This window comes from Dendrobates tinctorius, unplaced genomic scaffold, assembly GCF_039654945.1.
Source record: "Dendrobates tinctorius isolate UK_male_01 unplaced genomic scaffold, ASM3965494v1 ptg000226l, whole genome shotgun sequence".
Taxonomy (NCBI): Eukaryota; Metazoa; Chordata; class Amphibia; order Anura; family Dendrobatidae; genus Dendrobates; species Dendrobates tinctorius.
The window spans coordinates 5,085,590-5,107,633 of record NW_027361893.1 but is presented as its reverse complement, the minus strand read 5'-3'; the positions used below and the strand labels follow the sequence as shown (position 1 = coordinate 5,107,633).

Genomic DNA, 22,044 nt, shown 5'->3' with positions numbered 1-22,044 from the left:
TTTGAGGATAGGTGTGATTGAGGCATGTTTAAAGCTTGAGGGGAAAACACCAGTTGTTAGTGAAAGGTTGAAGAGATGGGTTAGGGTTGGGATGAAGACTGTGGTGAGGTTTGGGTTTATCTCCAGATATATATCCATACATGTATCTATGGATATATCCATAGATATATCTATAAATATATCCATAGATATATCTATAGATATATCCATGGATATATCTATGGATATATCAATGGATATATCTATGGATATACTGTATCTATCCATACTATCCATATCTATGGATATCTATCTTTTGATATATCTATGGATATAGATATATAGATAAATGATAGCAAGGCCATTGTTTATTAATGAACAATATTTTTTATTTAAAAAACAGAAAAAAAATGGCGTGGGCTCCCACGCAATTTTCTGTGCCAGAGGGGGAAACCCGGGGGCCAATATTTGTAGCCTGGGAAGGGGGTAATACCCATGTCCCCTTCCCAGGCTATGAATATCCGTCCACAGCTGTCTGCATAGCCTTTACTGGCTATTAAAATAGGGGAACCCCCCAAAAAAATGACTTGGGGTCCCCCTATATTTTATAGCCAGAAAGGCTACGCAGACAGCTGCAGGCTAATATTCATAGCCTAGGAAGGGGCCATGGATATTGGCCCCCCTGGCTATAAATACAAATGGTGCATCTCTAAGATGTGCCAATTCTGGCATTTAGCTCCTCTCTTCCAACTGCTGTGTAGCGGGTGGCATATGGGGTAATAAGGGGTTAATGTCACCTTGCTATTATAAGGTCACATTAAGCTCGGTTAATAATGGAGAGGCGTCAAAATGTTACGCCGATCCAGTCGAAGGCATCGATGACCTGCAAAAAAGTTTTTAAAAAAACCTACATATGGGGTATCGTTGTACTTAGTTCAAACTGCACAACAACTTTTGTGGTCCAATTTCTCCTGTTACCCTTGTGAAATTAAAAAATAGCGGGCTAAAAAATCATTTTTGAGGAAAAAAAATGAGTTTTTATTTTCACTGCTCTGCGTTATAAACTTCTGTGAAACACTTGGGGGTTCAAAGTGCTCACCACACATCTAGATAAGTTTGTTAGGGGGTCTAGTTTCCAAAATGGTGTCACTTGTTGGGAGTTTCCACTGTTTAGGTACATCAGGGGCTCTGCAAACGCGACATGGTGTCCAATCTCAATTCCAGCCAATTCTTAATTGAAAAAGTCAAATCGTGCTCCTTCTCTTCTGAGCTCTATCGTGTGCCCAAACAGTGGTTTATCTCCACATATGGGGTATAGGTGTATTCAGTAGAAATTGCACAACAAATTTTTGGGTTAATTTTCTCTCTTAACACTTGTGAAAATAAAAAAATTGGTTCTGAAGATAATTTTTTGCAAAAGAAGATAAATGTTAATTTTTTCCTTCCACATTGCTGCAGTTTCTGTGAAGCACGTAAAGGGTTAATAAACTTCTTGAATGTGGTTTTGAGCACCTTGAGGGGTGCAGTTTTTAGAATGGTGTCACTTTTGGGTATTTTCTGCCATATAGACCCCTCAAAATGACTTCAAATGTGATGTGGTCCCTAACAAAATGGTTTTGTAAATTTTGTTGTAAAAATGAGAAATCGCTGGTCAACTTTTAACCCTAATAACTTCCTAACAAAATCAAATTTTGTCTCCAAAATTGTGCTTATGTAAAGTAAACATGTGGGAAATGTTATATATTAAGAAATTTGTGTGACATATCTCTCTGATTTAAGGGCATAAAAAGTTAATGTTTGAAAATTGCAAAATTTTCAAAATTTTTGCCATATTTCAGCTTTTTTCCTAACTAAACACAAGTCATATCGAAGAAATGTTAGCACTAAAATGAAGTAAAATATGTCACAAAAAAAACAATCTCAGAATCACCGGGATCCATTAAAGCGTTACAGAGTTATAACCCCATAAAGTGACAGTGGTCAGAATTGTAAAAATTGGCCCGGTCATGAAGCTGCAAAATGGCTCTGTCACTAAAGGGTTAATATGGTAAAAAAAGAGAATGGACAGCACCTCCAATAGTCATACATTGATCTAATGCCGCTAGACAAAACTATATATAACTGAACATGAGGTTCTTAGATTAACATTCTGATCAGACTGTATGAAGCCCACTGCCACGTCACAGCAAACCGCTCAGTGGGCCCCTAGCGCCTTAAATGAGCGGCGTCGCGCGCCGGGGTCACCATGACTCAAGAAAGCACCACCCCACCAGCACAAAACCACAGCTAAAATGGGCGCCACACAGCACCAACCCCAAATGAAAGGCGCATTGAAACTCCCCTTCCTCAAGCTCTACAATGAGAACAAAAATAGACTGGATCCCTTTCTTTGCAGTTTCAGCTAATTTTCCGGTTCATTTTAAATTAGCAAGAGATTGCAAGGAAAGGGATCCAACCTGTTTTTGCTCTCACTGGAGAGCTTGAGGAAGGTGAGTTTCAATGTTCCTTTCATTTGGTGTTGGTGCTGTGGTTTTGTGCTGGTGGGGCGGTGCGATCAGGAGTCATGGGGGCTCAGTCTTGCAGCATGGGCGCTGTGAGGCACCAGGCCACCCATCCTGCTGGCGCATTGTCACTGTGTCTGTGGTTAACGTATGACATTGCTCCTTTAAAGTGATATGGACCCACTGAGCGGTTTGCTGTGACATGGCAGTGGGCTTCATACAGTCTGATCAGCATGTTAAACTAAGAACCTCATGTTTTGTAATATATAGTTTTACCTAGTGGCATTAGATCAACATATGATTTCTTTGGAGGTGTGGTCCATGCTCTTTTTTTGGCGTATGATATTTAAACATGTACACCTGGCTATTGGGCACACTTTGCTGAACATCATGAATTAACATTCCTGCATTAAACATTCTGTGATGGGTACCACACCCTTTCTTTTATATATCTGGTTCTATTTAATGTAATAGTGTATAAAAAAAACTTCCTTCCAATGGGGGTGGTTCTTTCTCATTCTCGGGTCCTCTACCAGAGGCCTGGGAGTTTGAGGGTTCTACGCAGGATCTTAGTTTTTCCCAACATTGCACTTTTCTGGACAGAGAGCTCAGAACTTAGGGGGTCACTGCTCCAAGTGCTCCTATCACCTCTGGAATCACTGTTGCCTTCACCTTCCACATTTTCTCAATTTCTCCTTTGAAAGGCCCTGGTATTTCTCCAGCTTCTCATATTCTTTCTTTCTGATAATGCTGTCACTTGGCACTGCCACATCTATTATCTTCTGATCCTTGTACACTCTCACAATATCTGGTTGGTTAGCCAACACCTCCTTATCTGTCTGGATCTTGAAGTCCCACAGAATTTTAGCCCTTTCAATCTCCACCACTTTTTCTGGGGTCTCCCACCTGGACTTAGGGGGGCTTAGCCCATAAGATGTTCCTGTATACAATTCCCACTACTTTGTTGTGGCATTCAGTATACGCTGTTCCTGCTTGCGATTTGCATCCTGCCACTATGTGTTGGACGGTTTCTGAGGTTTCTTTGCATAGTCTGCACCTTGGGTCTTGTCTTGTGTGATAGATTCCTGTTTCTAGGGATCTGGTACTTGGTGCTTGCTCTTGTGCTGCTATGATTAGTGCCTCTGTGCTGTCTCCAGCTTTCTCCAGCCATAGGTAGGATTTCTCCATGTCAGCCACCTCCATTAACTGTCGATGGTATGTAGTACGTGTGCCGACTTGGGGGTGGTCCCTTTCGGCTGTGGAACAGACTGGAGACAGATGCAGGAATCCTTTCAATCAGGTCCAAACTTTATTGGGTGTCCTCCTGACATCCACGGCATACACGACAGCTTTTGCCCCTATACCCGGGTACCCGTCATCTCCTGCTGTTCCTATTGACAAAGCCCCTCCGGGTTACTTCACCGTGGCTGCCGTAAGGCCCACGGCCACAGCGCTTCCCCCTGGCTGAGTCTGCCCGCTGTAACACTTACTCATTCTTCGATGTCCAGCCGTCCGGTACCTCAGACCTTCCATTAGTCACTGCGATCCTGTCCTGCGGCTGTCCTCTCAGGGCCACCCCCCTCTCTGAATGTCCGTCTCTCTCTTATATCTCTCCTGAGCTTCTCCTTTCTCCGTCCTCTCCTGAGCTCTTCTCGCTTCTCTCTTCCTCCTGGGTGTCTGCCCTACCCCTGGGACTCTCCTTCCTTATATCTCCTCCTTCTGGAAATCCCCTTCCCAGTCCCGTAACTCCACCCACCATGACTATGCAGTTTCCCTAGCCTAAAGCTTGCTGTTGAGTCCATTTCTCACTACTCTATATCCCCATCTTGTGGCCAAAACCCGGTACTACACCATCTTTCACTAATTCTAGCTGTTGTCCCACACATATACATACAAGTCAGAATAAAGCATTGTATGCATCATCTTTTTACATTTCCCTCTTTATCAGACAGGTCCATAGGTCAGCCAATCCCCTACAAGTACATCCCATGCAGCGACTTGCCTTGCCATGGCGCTTCATGTTCCTGTTCTTCCTTCCAGATCAGTTGTTGTTGCTACCTTAGGGTATGTGCACACGCTGCGGATTCCGCTGCGTTTCTGAAGCGGTTTTGGCCGCTACGGACCCGCAGCAGTTTTAGCTGCGGTGTACAGTACCATTCAAATGAATGGTAACAAAAAAACGCTGTGTAGACGTTGCGGAAAAATCCACGCGGATTTGCTGTGGTTTTGAAACCGCAGAAAGAAGTGACATGTCAATTCTTTCTGCGGAATCTGCAGCGGGTTCCTATCTCCACCATTGTGGAGATGGTGAATCCGCAGGACCACACCGCAGGCAAAACCGCAGATAATCTGCGGTTTTTGCAAAATCCGTGCGGATTAATCCGCAGCGGATTCCGCAGCGTCTGCACACACCCTGAGGCTTTCTCTCAGCATCTCATCTTTTGGTGTCATTTTTCTGATGTATTCCTGGATACTCCTTGTTTCATCCGTGATAGTGGCTTGGATGCTTGTCAAGCCTCGACCACCCTCCTTTCTGTTGGTATGCAATCTTTGGGTGCTATACTTAGGGTGGAGACCTCCATGCATTGTGAGATTTATTGTCTTCACATCTGCAGCTTACATCTCTTCTTTTGGCCAGCACACTATGACAGCAGGGTATCTGATAACTGGCCGGGCATATGTATTAATGTTGCGGATTTTATTCTTCCCATTGAGCTGGCTCTTCAGGACCCGTCTTACCCTTTGATGGTATTTGGACGTTGCTGCTTTCCTTGCCACCTCATCATGGTTACCATATCCCTGTGGGATGCCGAGGTACTTGTAGCATGTCTGTACATCTGCTTTGTGCCCTGCTGGTAATTCCAATCCATCAGTCTTGACTACCTTGCCTCTCTTTATTACCAACCGGCCGCACTTCTCGAGTCTGAAGGACATCCCGATGTCTTCACTGTAGATCCTTGTCAGCTGGATCAGTGTATTGATGTCTCATTCATTTTTCGCATACAGCTTGGTGTCATCCATGTGGAGGAGGTGGCTGATGGTGCTTCCACTTTTGAACTTGTATCCATAGCCAGACTCTGTAATTATCTGACTGAGGGGGTTCAAGCCAATGCAGAACAGCAATGGGGACAGTGCATCACCTTGGTATATGCCACATTTGATGGTTACTTGTGCTAGTTGTCTTGAGTTGACTTCCAATGTTGTTCTCCATAGCCCCATTGAGTTTCTGAGGAAGGTTCTTAATTTCCTGTTGACATTGTAGAGAGCCAAGCATTCACAGATCCATGTAATAGGCTTTTCTGTAGTCTATCCAGGCTGTGCTGAGATTGGTCTGTCTGGATCTTGAGTCTTGAGCGACTGCTCTATCTACTAGGAGCTGGTGCTTAAAGCCTCTGTTGTCGGTCCCAATGCCTTTCTGAGCTGGATTCATGTACTGGTTCATATGGTTCTGTAGCTTGGTGGCTATGATGCCTGACAGGAGTTTCCTTGTTATTGTAAGGCAGGTTTTTGGGCGGTAAGTGGATGGAACTGTTCCTTTATGAGGATCCTTCATGATCAGCACTGTTCTTTCTTGTGTTAGCCAAGCTGAGTGGTGGCCTCCTTTTAGCAGTTGGTACATCTGCTTTGCCATGCGTTCATGAACCGCTGTTAATTTCTTTAGCCAGTAGGTGTGGATCATGTCTGGGCCAGGTCCTGTCCAGCTCTTCATGTTCTTGACCCGCTGTTAGATGTCTGCTTCTGTAATGATGACTGGTTCTTGCTCTAAGTGGTTGCTGTGTTTCATTCTCAGGTCGTGCAGCGACATTGCATTGGTGATATGTTTTTTTTCCTTCTTCCATATGTTCCACCAGAATTGTTCAGTCTCTGCTATTGGTGGAGTTGCTGCCTTTGTGCTGTTACTCTGTAGCTGGGAGTACACCTTGCATGGTTCTTTGGAGAACTGGGCATTTATCCTCTTGGCTTCAGCTTCTCTAGTGTATGTCCCCAGTTTGCAGCGAATGCTGTGATTCTTTGTTTAGCTTTCTCTAGGGCTTCAGTTGGGGTCAGGCCTTTATACTTTTCCAGCTTGGTCTTATTCTTGATCTTTACACCCTTCTGTATTTCCGTAAGTTGGCTGACTTCCCTTCGTGTCACCTTGATCTTTGTCTCCAGTCTTTTTTTCCAAGGGAACATGTACTTCTGTTGTTGTTGCTGATTTCATAGCCACGCATTTCCATGATTGCTGAGGCAGTAGCATAGATCAGTTCATTAGTTTGAGTTATGGTGGTGGTAGCTATTGATGCAAGTGCTCTTTTGGCATCTTCTAGCATACTGTCTGGTGGTGTTTCTTTGCTGGGCCTTGCCAGTCGATCTCTGGTATTGATGGTATTTAGTTTATCTAAGATCTTCTGTTTCAGATCAACTGGAAAACTCTCTAGCTGCAGGATTGGATCAGGGTCTTCAGGGGGTAGAACATCTTGTTCTTCCAGATCTTCATACAGTGCAGTTGATGCATCTCAAGTTGTGATAATAGCTTTCTCTTTATGATATTGAATTGTTGGGTGACCTGCCCCCTAGTTTACATAATGAATACCATCACATACTGAATAAAAAAAAATGCTTCTGCAGGCAGGTGCCGGCCTTGATATCGCTGACATACGCTGGCGGTACCATCTTGGAGGAGGACATTTTTTTTTCTCGAGCAAGATACCGCCACCGGCGCCTGCTCAACAGCAGCTGTCGGATCTTTATGCAAACCGATAGTTGGTACTGCGCAGACGCCCTGGGCCCCATTTTCAGAATGACATTTTTTTCCTCACTCATGTAACTCTGCAAAAGGGATTAAGTGCACAGTAACCATGTGATTATGCTCCAGCGCTGGTGTCACAGCCGGCACCTTCCTGCAGAAGTGTTTTTTTTTTACTCAGTATGTGATGGCATTCATTATACTAACTAGGAAGCAGGTCAGTGAGGGAGCAGAGACCTCTCAGCAGTCTGCATTATGAATAGCTAATCAGAGCACCACATACACCAACACCACCTTAGGGCATGAGAAACCAAATTAAAACAAAACTGAAAATAAAGATTTAGAAATAGCAACAAGATGGATTTCATCACCCAAGGTATCATTGTAATCATTATAACGGCGCCGACCTGACACTGTCTGTAGGTTACTGTGCACAATCCTGCTGACAGGTTCCCTTTAAATTAAAAAGAACCTATACATATTTGGTGCCTTCAAACTCGTAATGACCTGGAAAATCATAATGTCAGGTAAGTTTTAGCATTTAGTGAACATTGTAAAAGAAAACACCCAAAAAACAATTGTGGAATTGCACTTTTTTTGCAATTTCACCACACTTGGAGTTTTTTTTTCCTGTTTTACAGTACACAATATGGTAAAGTAACTGGTGTCGTTCAGAAGCACAACTCATCCCGCAAAAACACAAACTCTCACATGGCCATATTGATAGAAAAATAAAAAAGTTATGGCTCTGGGAAGAAGGGGAACAAAAAACGAAAATGCAAAAGCGGAAAATCCCAACGTCGGGAAGGAGTTAAACCTTTTTAAACCCCTCTCATCAGTGAGGTCACACAACATACAAGTCTCTGGATTGCTTCGATGATGCACTGTGCTACTGTAGTGCCGTGTATCATCACTGCCTGTCAGTGTAATACTAACGGCCCCATACACATGAGATAAGAGTTGGCTGAACGGTCATTTGGCAGATGGCTATCTCTCCCGACTCCCCCATACACACAAATATTCCAGCTTTCCTGTGGTCTGTATGAGAGAGTAACCACCAGACTCCTCTAGGGGAGGATTATCTACAGGAAGAACTAACGATTATCCTCTGAAATTCAGGATGCCAGATCCTTCTCTGCCCTGACATCATCTGTCGGGAGGCCCCCAAACATATTATATAGTCGCCCAACCCCCCCAAAATTAGTGCTTTCATGCAAATTTAGTCTAATGTGTATGGGGGCGATAAAAGGCAGCTTATTGGATGCTGCCTCTGGCCTGGCCTAATAGACGTTCGTACATTGCAGGCCTAGACGCCATTATTAAGCATGTAAGTATCATAGTAACTAGGTCGCTCCATACTATCGAGTACTTGAGGGAGGAGGGCATTCAGCCGAACTCTGTCACACCTTCTTAGATGCCATGTCTGCAGCAAGTGGTTAAACTGTCAGGGTTTTTGTTGCAGCCGCATCTTTGCCATCCCTGCGGTATATATCTATGTCCTGGTGCCCAAAAGAGTTGAAAGAGGGACAAAGGCTGCGGCATGCACAGCGCACCGTGGCAAATTTTAAGCCATCCCCCAACCACACCCATTTCAAAACTAGTCACACCCATGTCCACACCCAACCACATCGATTTAGCAGTGCTGATCACAGTGACTGGTACTTAGGGCACAGTGGCTGGCATTATGGGCACAGTGGATGGTACTGAGGAAAACAAAGAAAGAACAGCGAGAGAAAAAAGAAAACAGAGAGATGGAAAGAACAGAGAGAAAGAAGAACAGAGAGAAAGAAAGGGGGAAATAAAGAACAGAGAGAGAGAACAGAGAGAAAGGAAGAACAAAGAGAGAGAAAGAAAGAAAGAAAGAAAGAGAAAGAAAGAAGAAAGAGGGGAAAGAAAGAACAGAAAAAGAGAACAGAGAGAGAAAGAAAGGGGAAAGAAAGAAAGAAAGAAAGAACAGAGAGAGAAATAAAGAGGGGAAAGAAAGAAAGAACAGAGAGAAAGAAAGAACAGAGCAAAAGAAAGTGGGGACAGAAAAAAAGAACAGAGAGCGAGAAAGAAAGAACAGAGAGCAAAAGAAAAGAGAGAGAAAGAAAGGGGAAAGAAAGAAAGAACAGAGAGAAATAAAGAGGGGAAAGAATGCAAGAACAGAGAAAAAGAAAGAAAGAACAGAGAGAAAGAAGGAGGGGACAGAAAAAAAAGAACAGAGAGAGAAAGAAGAAAGAACAGAGAGAAAGAAAGACGGGAAAGAAAGAACAGAGAGAAATAAAGAACAGAGATAGAAAGAGAAAGGAAGAACAGAGACAGAGAAAGAAAGAGGGGAAAGAGAAAGAACAGAGAGATAAAGAAAGGGGAAAGGAAAGAAAGGAGAGAGAAAGAAAGAACAGAGAGAGAAAGAAAGAGGGGACAGAAAAAAAGAACAGAGAGAGAAAGAAAGGGGAACGAAAGAAAGAACAGAGAGAGAAGTAAAGAGGGGAAAGAAAGCAAGAACAGAGAAAAAGAAAGAAAGAACAGAGAGAAAGAAGGAGGGGACAGAAAATAAGAACAGAGAGAGAAAGAAGAAAGAACAGAGAGAAAGAAAGAGGGGAAGAAAGAAGGGAAAGAAAGAACAGAGAGAAATAAAGAACAGAGTGAGAAAGAGAAAGGAAGAACAGAGACAGAGAAGGGAAGAGGGGAAAGAGAAAGAACAGAGAGAGAAAGAAGGGAAAGAAAGAAAGAACAGAGAAAAAGAAAGAACAGAGAGAGAAACAAAGAGGGGAGAGAAAAAAAGAACAGAGAGAAAGAAAGGGGAAAGAAAGAACAGAGAGAGGAAGAAAGAAGGTAAAGAAAGAACAGAGAGAGAGAAAGAAAGAACAGAGAGAGAGACAGAGAAAGAACAGAGAAAGAAAGATTAGAGAGAGAAAGAAAAAACAGAGAGAGAAAGAAACAGAGAGCGAGAGAGAGAAAAAAAACAGAGAAAGAAAGATTCTATAAAGATACTAAAGCAGCCCGGTTCCCACTGTAATGCCCACCTGAGCATCCCCGATGTCAAGGCGATCCCGCTGTCTCCGCTGGGACAGAAAGAAAGAACACAGAGAGAGAAAGAACAGAGAAAGAAAGAAATAACAGAGAAAGAGGAAAGAACAGAGAGAGAGAAAGAAAGAGGGGAAAGAAAGAGAACAGAGAGAGAAAGAAAGAACAAAGAGAGAAAGGAAAAACAGAGAGAGAGAAAGAAGGAGCAGAAAAAGAAATATTAGAGAGAGAAAGAAAGAGGGGAAAGAAAGAGAAGAAAAGAGAACAGAGCAAAAGAAAGAACAGAGAGAGAAAGAACAGAGAGAAAGAAAGAGCGAGAAAGAGAGGAAAGAAAGAAAGAACAGAGAGAAAAAAAAGATTAGAGAAAGAAAGAGAACAGAAAGAAAGAAATAAGATTCTATAAAGATACTACAGCAGCCCGGCTCACATTGTAATGCCCACCTGAGCCTCCCGGTGCAGGACATATCATGATCCGCTCACATGGCTGGCATCCCAGATTTCAAGGCGATCCCACTGTCCGTGCTGTCAGAGAACGACATGGGGATGGATCTGAAGCTTTCCCTGAAGTGCCACCATGGTTCCGTCACAATCTCCTCCCAAAATTACCTCATTTCCGGTCAGCTTCCAGCACATCACTTCCGGTGCACCGTCACATGCGAGTTTTAAATGCTCCTCAGGGCTCCGCCATGTACTCCTGTGTCCATGGGAAAAGTAAGCTCCCAGCTGGGACAGCGGGGCAGACTCTCAAAATCGGGACTTTTCCGCTGGATCCGGGACGGCTGGGAGGCATGAATGTTTCCACCATACACCTTGAACACGCATGGCTCCAGACACCTCATACACACATGGTTCCGCTTTGTATGCCTCGTACACACACAGCTCTGCTCTGTGCGCTTCACACACACACGGCTCCACTCAGTACACACGGCTCCACTCCGTAAACCTCGTACCCACACGGCTCAACTCAGTGCACACATGGCTCCACTCAGTGCACACATGGCTCCACTCTGTAAACCTCATACACACACGGCTAAGCTCCGCACACGCCATACACACGCGGCTCCGCTCCGTACACCTTGTATACACACGGCTCAGCTCCATACACCTCATACACGGATTTGCTCCATGCAACACGTACACATACTGCTCTGCTCCACTCCGTACACACATTGCTCAGCTTTGTACACTTCGTACACACACGGCTCCACTCCGTACACCTCGTACACACACGGCTAAGCTCCGCACACGCCATACACACGCGGCTCCGCTCCGTACACCTTGTACACACATGTCTCAGCTCCATACACCTCGTACACACACAGATCTGCTCCATGCACCAAGTACACATATTGCTCTGCTCATTACACCTTATACACACACGGCTCCGCTCCGCACACTCCATACACTGGATATTGGCCATTGCAGCTGAAAAGAGGAAATCGGTAAACCAGGGGAAGAGTCCTGAGGAGAGAATTTGCATATTCCCAGTGCTTTCTGGGATAAGTGAAGAGTCTCCGCGAGCTCAGCGATCACTGGATTTTGGCCGTTGCAGCTGAAAAGAGGAAATCGGTAAACCAGGGGAAGAGTCCTGAGGAGAGAATTTGCATATTCCCAGTGCTTTCTGGGATAAGTGAAGAGTCTCCACGAGGTCAACGATCACCTATCGGCGCGTGAATTTTGGCTCATTGTTTCATCGCTTTGCAATCTCTTTAACAATAACAATATGGAAGATGCCAGGAGACATTTGGTGAACTGCATTTCTTGCTACATGTTCACAGACTTACCAGTGGAAAAGCCAAACTTCACATGCCACAAATGCAAGCTTGTGTCCCTGTTGGAGGAAAAGTTGCAAAATCTCGAAGAGAGGTTAACTATATTGAAGATCATTAAGGAAGGTGACGAGTTCTTGGACAGAGCAGAATTATCTCTTCATGTTACAGAAAGAGAAGAAATTCTAAGTGCACCTGAAGAAATAGAGGAATGGAGACATGTGACCCAGAGAAGCCGGAGGATCAGGAGGCAGTCAGCACCCATACTGCTAAGGAACCAGTACCAGGCTCTTACACAGGAGAAAGATGAAGAAATACATCAGGATAAGACTTTACCTACAAACAGCAACCTTGTACGCTTTCAGAGTCCTCCTGGATGGAGAAAGAAAAATGTTGTGAAGAAGAAACGGAGAGTGGTGGTCATGGGGGATTCCCTGTTGAGAGGAACAGAGGCCGCTATCTGCAGACCGGATATAACCTCAAGAGAAATGTGCTGTCTTCCAGGTGCAAAAATTAGAGATGTGTCTGACAGGATATCAGGACTCTTCAGACCTACAGATGACTACCCATTCCTGCTATTACATGTGGGGACAAATGACACAGCAAGAAACGACCTGGAAACCATCTGCAGAGACTTTGAAGACTGAGGCTGTGTGCACACGCTGCGGATTTTGCTGCGGTTCCGCAGCAGTTTTGGCCGCTGCGGACCCGCAGCAGTTTTTGCTGCGGTGTACAGTACCATGATTCCCTATGGGAATCAAAAACCGCAGTGCAGACGGTGCGGAATTTTCCGCGCGGATTATCTGCGGTTTTCAATCCGCAGAAAGAATTGACATGTCAATTCTTTCTGCGGATTCTCCTGCGGTTTGCCATCTCCTCTATTGAGGAGATGAAAAACCGCAGGACAAAACCGCAGAGCAAGCAGGTCTTTTGACCTGCGGTTTCACCTGCGGATTTTACAAAATCCGCGCGGATGAATCCGCACCTAATCCGCAGCGTGTACACACAGCCTTAGGCAAGAAAGTGAAAGAACTGGGAGCGCAGGTGGTCTTCTCTTCCATCCTCCCAGTGGATGGCCATGGAACAAGAAGGTGGAGTAAGATTCTGCAGGTGAACAACTGGCTACGTCGATGGTGCCGTCAGCAACGATTTGGATTTCTGGATCACAGAGTGAATTACCTATATGATGGACTACTTGCTAGAGATGGGGTGCACCATACGAAGACTGGAAAACATGTATTTGGAAGTCGCCTTGCTACACTCATCAGGAGAGCTTTACACTAGAACAATGTGGGAAGGGAAGCAAAAGACCAGAAAAAGCCATACACCTGACAAATGCTATTGAGAACTCTGCTAGAAGTGGAAAGGAAGAACAAAGACAAAAGAATCTAAATAATAAAAATATTGGAGAAAGAGAAAAAAAAACTAAAATGTTTCTATACTAATGCACAAAGCATGGGCAACAAACAAGGAGAATTGGAACTACTAATGCAGGAAAAGAAATATGATGTCATTGGAATCACTGAAACTTGGTGGGACAATACACATGATTGGAATACAAGACTAGAAGGATACAACTTATTTGCAAGAAACAGACTTGATAAACGAGGAGGAGGTGTTGCATTGTATGTCAGAAACGCGTATATCTGCACAGAGATTGAAGCTTCAGAGACTGGGAGTTCTGTGGAAACTGTTTGGGTAAGAATACAAGGACAGAACAATGGAAAGGACACCATTGTAGGCATTTACTACAGGCCGCCTGTGCAAGCTGAAGATATGGATGAACTCTTTATGCATCAAATGGCCAAGTTCTCCAAAAATATGACATAGTTGTCATCGGAGATTTCAACTATCCTGACATTTGTTGGGAATCTCTTTCAGGAAAAACTAATAGATCAAGGAAGTTCTTATCCTCTCTTGCTCACAACTTTATCTTCCAAAAGGTAGGGGAGAAAACAAGGGGAACTGCTACCTTGGAACTAATCCTTGTAAACAGGGAGGAATTGGTTGAGGAGGTAAAAGTGGCTGGGACCCTAGGAGGAAGCAACCATGCTATTTGGAATTTTGAATAACTAGAGGAGGAAGACCTGTGAAGACTCAGACGTCAAGGATAGATTTCAGAAAGGCAGATTTTAAGGGATTCAGAAAGAGAATTGGAGGGATCCAATGGCTGGATATCCTTACGGACAAAAATGTCCAGGAAGGATGGGAAATCTTGAAAAATGAAATTCTCAAAGCACAATTATTAACAATTCCGAAAAGAGGGAAGAATAGGAAGCATTAAGGAAACCAGGATGGATGAACACAGAACTTAAGCACATGCTAAAAAGGAAAAAAAGAAATGTCTATAAAATGGAAAGAGGGAGGCATATCTAAAGAAGAATATAATGCTGTCTGCAGAACCTGCAGGGCACAAATCAGATTACTAAAGCTGACAATAAATTGAGGCTTGCAAGAGACGTCAAAAGCAATAATAAAGGATTTTGGGGATATGTCAAAAGTAAAAGAAAAGTCAAAGATACTATAGGATTTTTACAGGATGAAAATAATGAAATGTTAAGACAGGATGTAGAGAAGGCCGAACTTTTAAATTCCTATTTTGCATCTGTTTTCTCTCAGAAAGGAAATGTAACACGAACTGTTCTTCACTGTCCTATTAAGGGAATAGAAGAATCCAGGATATATATAAACAGAAATATAGTGAGGAAACACTTAGCTAACCTAAATTAATTCAAGTCTCCAGGTCCAGATGAATTACACCCTAGCGTACTGAAAGAGATAGCAGAAGAAATTTTTGAACCCCTCTCCATAATCTTTGAAAATTCTTGGAGAACAGGAGAAGTCCCAGAAGACTGGAGAAGAGCAAATATTGTTCCCATCTTCAAAAAGGGGAAGAAGGTGGACCCAGGCAACTATAGGCCAGTGAGTCTGACTTCTATACCAGGAAAGATCTTTGAACAAATTATTAAACAACATGTATGTCAGTACCTGGTTAAGAATGAAGTGATTAAACAGAGTCAGCATGGGTTTGTAACTAATAAGTCATGTCAGACTAACTTAATTTCCTTCTATGACAGAATCACTGATTGGGTGGATCAGGAAAATGCTGTAGATATAATATATCTTGACTTCAGCAAAGCATTTGACAAAGTATCTCACACAATCCTTATTGAAAAAATGGCTAAGTATAGAATGTACAAGGCAACTGTTAGGTGGATTCATAACTGGCTTAGTGATTGGACCCAAAGAGTGGTCGTAAATGGCTGCACATCCACTTGGAAGAATGTCTCAAGTGGGGTACCACAGGACTCTGTCCTGGGCCCTGTATTGTTCATCTTTATCAACGATTTAGATGAAGGAATTGAGGGTAAACTGATTAAATTTGTTGATGACACAAAGCTAGGAGGGATAGCTAATACTAGAGAAGAGAGAGAGAGGATTCAAAAAGATATAAATAAACTGGAGCAGTTGGCAGCAACTAACAGAATGGTTTTTAACAGGGAAAAATGCAAAGTACTACATCTGGGCAATAAAAATGAAAAAGCATATACAGAATGGGAGGAATAGGCCTAAGCAACAGCACATGTGAAAAAGACTTGGGTATACTAATAGATCACAAACTGAATATGAGTCAACAGTGTGATGCAGCAGCAAAAAAGGCAAATGCAATTCTAGGATGTATTAACAGAAGCATACAGTCTAGATCACGTGAAGTCATTATTGCCCTCTACTCCTCTTTGGTCAGATCTCATCTGGAATACTGGGTCCAGTTTTGGGCGCCACATTTTAAAAAAGACATCAACAAACTGGAGCAAGTTCAGAAAAGAGCGACCAGAATGGTGACCGGTCTGCAAACCCTGTCTTATGAGGAAAGGTAACAGGATTTGGGAATGTTTAGCTTGCAGAAGAGAAGACTGAGAGGAGACTTAATAGCTGTCTACAAATATCTCAAGGGTTGTCACATTGTAGAAGGATCATCGTTATTCTCATTTGCACAAGGAAAGACTAGAAGCAATGGGATGAAACTGAGTGGGAGGAGACACAGATTAGATATTAGAAAAAACTTTTTGACAGTTAGAGTGATCAATGATTGAAACAGGCTGCCACGAGAGGTGGTGAGTTCTCCTTCAATAGAATAGAAGTCTTCAAACAGAGGCTGGACAGACATCTGTCTGGGATGATTTAGCGAATCCTGCTTTTGAGCAGGGGGTTGGACCAGGAGGTCCCTTCCAACTCTACGATTCTATGATTCTACACACACGGCTCCGCTCTGCACACCTCGTACACACGCGGCTCCGCTCCGTACACCTCGTACACATGGTTCCGCTCCGCAAACCTCGTACACATGCGGCTCTGCTCGGTACACCTCATATAAACACGGCTCTGCTCCTTACCCTTCGTACACACACGGCTCTGCTCTGTACACCTCATACAGACACGGCTACACTTGGTACACCTCGTACACACGTGGCTCCGCTCTGTATGCCTCGTACACACACGGCTCTGCTCCGTACACCAAGTACACATACGGCTCTACTCCGTACACCTTGTACACACACGGCTCCACTCCGCACACTCCATGCACATACGGCTCCGCTCCGCACACCTCGTACACACACGGCTCCGCTCCATACGCCAAGAACACATACGGCTCTGCTCCGTACACCTTGTACACACACAGCTCTGCTCCGCACACTCCATACACACACGGCTCCGCTCCGTACACCTTGTACACACAGCTCTGCTCCGAACACTTCGTACACACACTGCTCTCCGTACACCAAGTACACACATGGCTCCGCTCCGCACAACCCATACACACGCATCTCCGCTCTGTACACCTCATACACACACGGATCCGCTCCGTATACCTCGTACAAACTCGGCTCCGCTCTGTACACCTTGCACACACGCAACTCCACTCCGCACACCTCGTACACATGTGGCTCTGCTCCGTACACCTCATACACACACGGCTCTGCTCCGTACACGTCGTACACAAGCGCGGCTATGTTCCGTACACCATGTACACCCATGGCTCCGCTCCGTACACTTCGTACACACACAGCTCTGCTACTTCCACCCTGTTAACCCCTCCTGACCTCACACAAACTTCCCCTCATCCAGCACCATAACAGCCAGCACAGCAGAGTCCTGAGCATACACTGAGGCCCTTGATCATGTGACCCCAGACTCCTCCCCTTCTGTAACCTCATCAAAGGTCCTGTGCACAGAGAGCAGCCCAGCGATGTCATTGCTGGGATTTATCAGTGAGGGGCTGCAGTGGCCGGTGGGTCTCTCTGGGAGGGCGAGGATGAGGTCAGTGCATGGGGGGCGTGGCAGCTCAGTGCAATGCAGGAAAAATAAGCTCCCGGGCGGAACAGCGGGGCTGGCGGTCAAAATCGGGACTGTTCCGCTGGATCCGGGATGGTTGGGAGGCTCGGTTAAACATTTGTTGTTAAAAAAAAATAATAAAATGTCCCTTCTGCTTTTTCCATGTTTTCTTTTACAAGAATTATTGGAGCAAATTTTCTTTTGAAACATTTCAATATCTGTTTTTTTCTGGTGTTTTTCTAGTAATATAGGAAAGCCTAAGGCGAGAAATAAACCTCATAAATCACTGTACATGGAGACTTTGGGATCAGATAATTTATGTCCATTGTGTTTGTGGAAACAAAAAATCTTTTCTAAAAGCCTCAAACTTCTGTGTGTGAATCAGAGCTGAGATCTAACGTGATAGAAGATTACAGTGCGGGGAAGACGGGAAACCTTCATATAGACGGCCGGTGGGGATGGAGTCAGTGACGGACTCTGGCCAAATATGTTTCTAGAGCCGTAGTAGAAGATGAAGATGTCGTCCTCATCATGAAGTAGTTATTTCTCCCGTCACGTGTAATGAATATCTCCTGCAGTATTGCTAATGCCGATTCCAGTGTCGGTAATGAGACGAGAATTAGCGTTATGGAAGATGAGTCTATGAGGAACGTATTCAGCTGCCGACTCCGAGGAAGAAACTGCTTGTTGTCTGTGGCCTAAATATATAGGTTTTATTAGTAGATGTAAAGAAGAAAACTAAATACTGTAAAATAATAAATCTCCTCATATGTTTCCCTTATTATCTCCAGTAATTGTATTATTACACAGGATTTCTATGATGTTACATCGGCTCATCTTCTCATTCAGGTCTCTACAATATCGGATCCTCTCAGTGAAGATCTTCTACATAACAAAATTTTCCTGATTCACCCATCAAAGATGGATATGGACAGAGACAAGATGGCGGAGAGGATATTACACCTCACCCTAGAGATCCTCTTCCGGCTTACTGGAGAGGTGAGAGATTCTGATGACGTCACATTACATCATTCTTATCTATGGGAATAACAGTTGGACAGAACTGGAGAGGTGAGGACTCTGGGAGTGTCTGTAGTGAGATTTGTTACTGTGTCTCTCCATAACCAGGATTACACAGTAGTGAAGAAGACCTCTAGTGAGCGCTGTCAGGACCCTGTGTCTGAGGGATGCGGAAGACCCCTGAGTCCAATTATGGGGCCTCCACCTCATCCCCTGTTACATGAGGACATCAATGACCAGAAGATCATAGATCTCATCTACAAGATGATTGAGCTGCTGACTGGAGAGGTGACACTGCTGGGATTGCTGGGACATTATACAGTAACACTATGAAGGGATCGGGGGGATGACAGTATCATTGTATGTGTCAGGTTCCTATAAAGTGTCAGGATGTCGCTGTCTATTTCTCCATGGAGGAGTGGGAGTATTTAGAAGGACACAGAGATCTGTACAAGGATGTTATGATGGAGGTTCCCCAGCCCCTCACATCACCAGGTAATAGACAGGACTAAATACACACGGCCTATAATTATCTGTATGTAAAGAATGAATTCAGTCCCTGTATGTGTTTCCTCCAGATCTATCCAGTAAGATGACAACACCAGAGAGATGTCCCCGTCCTCTTCTTCCACAGGACTGTAAGCAAGAAAATCCCAGTGTTCCGCAGGATCATCAGGTAGATGGAGAGAAGGTGTCAGGAGATCTCCCCTATGATGTGTAGACGGCTGTGAAGGTCTTGTGCTCAGTCTTGTTTTATCCACCAGTATTATATGTTTTATACTTGTGTAATGAGAATGGTGGAGATGGCAGGATTAGAGCTGATCATAGATGTGACTTCTCCATCTGTCTGTGACTTTTACAATATTTGTTTCAGGGTGAAGATCTGACCCATATTAATACTACAGAGACATATGTGACGGGTGATGAGTGGTGTAAAGAGGAGATTCCCACATATGACTACCCAGGTGAGTAGTAACCACTAAATGCAGAGAAGTCACAGATTCTTTTCAATCACCAGCTGTGGCTGCTTTATCAGTGGTGTAGTCCGGCCATATTACTATGTTCACCATTTTGCTTTCCGACTACAACATTCTTCACCCAAAACTGTATGTGTTTCCTCCAGTTCTATCCAGTATGATGACAACACCAGAGAGATGTCCCCGTCCTCTTCTTCCAGAGGACTGTAAACCAGAAGATCCCAGTGTTCCTCTGGATCATCAGGTAGATGGAGAGAAGGTGTCATGAGATCTCCCCTATGATGTGTAGACGGCTGTGAAGGTCTTGTGCTCAGTCTTGTTTTATCCCCCAGTATTATATGTTTTATACTTGTGTAATGAGAACGGTGGAGATGACAGGATTAGAGCTGATCATAGATGTGACTTCTCCATCTGTCTGTGACTTTTACAATATTTGTTTCAGGGTGAAGATCTGACCCATATTAATGCTACAGAGACATATGTGAGGGGTGATGAGTGGTGTAAAGAGGAGATTCCTACATATGACTACCCAGGTGAGTAGTAACCACTAAATGCAGAGAAGTCACAGATTCTTCCCTATCACCACTGTGGCTGCTTTATCGGTGGTGTAGTCTGGCCGTATTACTATTTTCACCATTTTGCCTCCCAACTACAACATTCTTCTCCACCCAAAACTGTTCTAATGACTTTGGGCATTGAAAGCCCTTTTCTATAGAACTTACCAACTGGAGAATCCACTTCACGTCATAAATTCCATTATGGTTTTGATCCTGAGGAATTCAGATTATTGCACAATCTCTCCTGAAATGACGAGTTCTAATACTTTCTCTACTCTTTTGGTCAGGACTCATAGTAGCTGCAATTGTCCACCGGACCACCACAAATGAATGCAATTCTGGTTTAGTGTTGGAGTTCTCCCCTCATACATACGTTGTTCTTGGGGATGTAACATAATTTTTTACTCTGTTTTTTTTACCTGTTTATTCTGTATGATAGTTTGATTGTGGTGGGATTGTCCTGCCTCAGTTATGTGAAGTCTGTAACTTCCTTGCTAGTCTTAATAAACTCTCTCCATCGCCTTTTCCAAATGCCTAAGATCTAAATTTAAAGTGAACCCTTCAGCAGGATTGTGCACAGTAACCTACAGACACTGTCAGGTCAACATTAGTGATGAGCAAGCACTAAAATGCATCAGTCGCCATTACTATTCTTAAAGGGCCATTATAAGGCTGAGTTCACACGTGGCATTTTTTTTGCGTGTCCGCGGCGGTTTTAGCCGCGCGATTTTGCCATGAAAACGTGAAAAATAAGCATCCCATGGATTCCTATGGGATTCCGCAATGCTGTGCTAATGCTGCGGTTTTTACCGCGGCGGAATCGCTTTGCGGTAAAAAACGCAGCATGCTCATTAATTTTGCAGAATCGCGGCGATCCCGCACCCATAGGAATGCATTGTTCTGCTTACTTTCCGCATATGGCTGTGCATACCATGCGAAAAGTAAGCAGAACAATTGCGGATGGTACCCACGGTCCGGAGGAGAGGAGACTGTCCTCCAGGTTTTGGGTACCATATCCCTGTAAAAAATAGAATTTAAAATAAAAAATATTGTTATTCTCACCTTCCGACGTCCCACGCAGCCTTCCCGCCTCTCTCCACGCTCCCGTTCCCAGTACTCCTTTGCGAAAATGCCCGCGATGACGTCTGTTCTCGCGGGATCGCGAAGTCTCGCGGTCATTCGCGCGACGTCATCTCGCAATTACCGCGAGACGTCGCGATCCCGCGAGAACGTACGTCATCGTGGGCATTTTCGCAAAGGATTACTGGGAACGGGAGCGTGGAGAGAGGCGGGAAGGCTGCGCGGGACGTCGGAAGGTAAGAATAACACCATTTTTTATTTTTTTAATTATTTTTTACATTTTATCTTTTACTACTGATGCTGCATAGGCGGCCTCAGTAGTAAAAAATTGGTCACACTTGTCAAACACTATGTTTGACGAGTGTGACCAACCTGTCAATCAGTTCTCCAAGCGATGCTACAGATCGCTTGGAAAACGCTAGCATTTTGCAAGCTAATTACGCTTGCAAAATGCTAGTTTTTCCGCAGAAAATCGCGGGAATTTAAAATGCGATTTTCCCGCGGAATGGAATTCCGGAACTCTCGCGGTAATTTCAGCGAGAATTCCGATACGTGTGAACCCAGCCTAAAGCAGTGTGTCTCCTATACAGTTATTGCCTATGCATTGGGTGGGTGAGCAGCCAAAAATTAGGACACACCCCAATACCCCTTTCATGAGATGTACAGGAGGACCTCCTGAAAAAACGTTCCCATTATATGAAAGTGGGTCTCCCATAGTGTTTGCCCATGCTTTGAATGCAAGGCCTGGCAAATATTAGGAGGCTTGTGTAGGAAGGCCTCTTAAAATTTTGTTCCCATTATAAAGGAGCAGGTCCTGAGGGGTGCATATTTTTTAAAAATTTTTGACGGGCATCTTAAAGACCCTTTCAACAAACTAGAGTGGCTGTAGCAGCACTGAATACGGTCACCCTCGTGTTCTAGTGCTGGTGGGCTGGTGGATGATGATGAGGAGGATGACACCAAATAGCCAAAATCAGGAAGCATATACCCATGTGTAGGTGTCAAGAGGTGCATGGGAATACACCTCCCAAAAAAAAGAAACTGTAATAGAGTTTATGTTTCGCTGTTATCATTCGGTGGTGTAGAGAAGTC

At 44.2% G+C, this 22,044-nt stretch overlaps 1 protein-coding gene across 2 annotated transcripts in view; it reads left to right on the top strand.

The window, feature by feature from the left end:
- Positions 1 to 22,044, top strand: part of LOC141059255 (uncharacterized) — a 252,339-nt gene that overhangs the window by 5,454 nt on the left and 224,841 nt on the right. The window contains exons 2-8 of one of the 2 annotated variants that reach the window (XM_073555566.1): positions 18,168 to 18,317; positions 18,447 to 18,626; positions 18,710 to 18,833; positions 18,917 to 19,014; positions 19,213 to 19,303; positions 19,462 to 19,559; positions 19,758 to 19,848. In XM_073555566.1, the coding sequence (XP_073411667.1) occupies positions 18,168 to 18,317; positions 18,447 to 18,626; positions 18,710 to 18,833; positions 18,917 to 19,014; positions 19,213 to 19,303; positions 19,462 to 19,559; positions 19,758 to 19,848 (832 nt within the window). The remainder of the gene's footprint in view (positions 1 to 18,167; positions 18,318 to 18,446; positions 18,627 to 18,709; positions 18,834 to 18,916; positions 19,015 to 19,212; positions 19,304 to 19,461; positions 19,560 to 19,757; positions 19,849 to 22,044) is intronic. The other variant, XM_073555565.1, reaches the window with a different exon arrangement.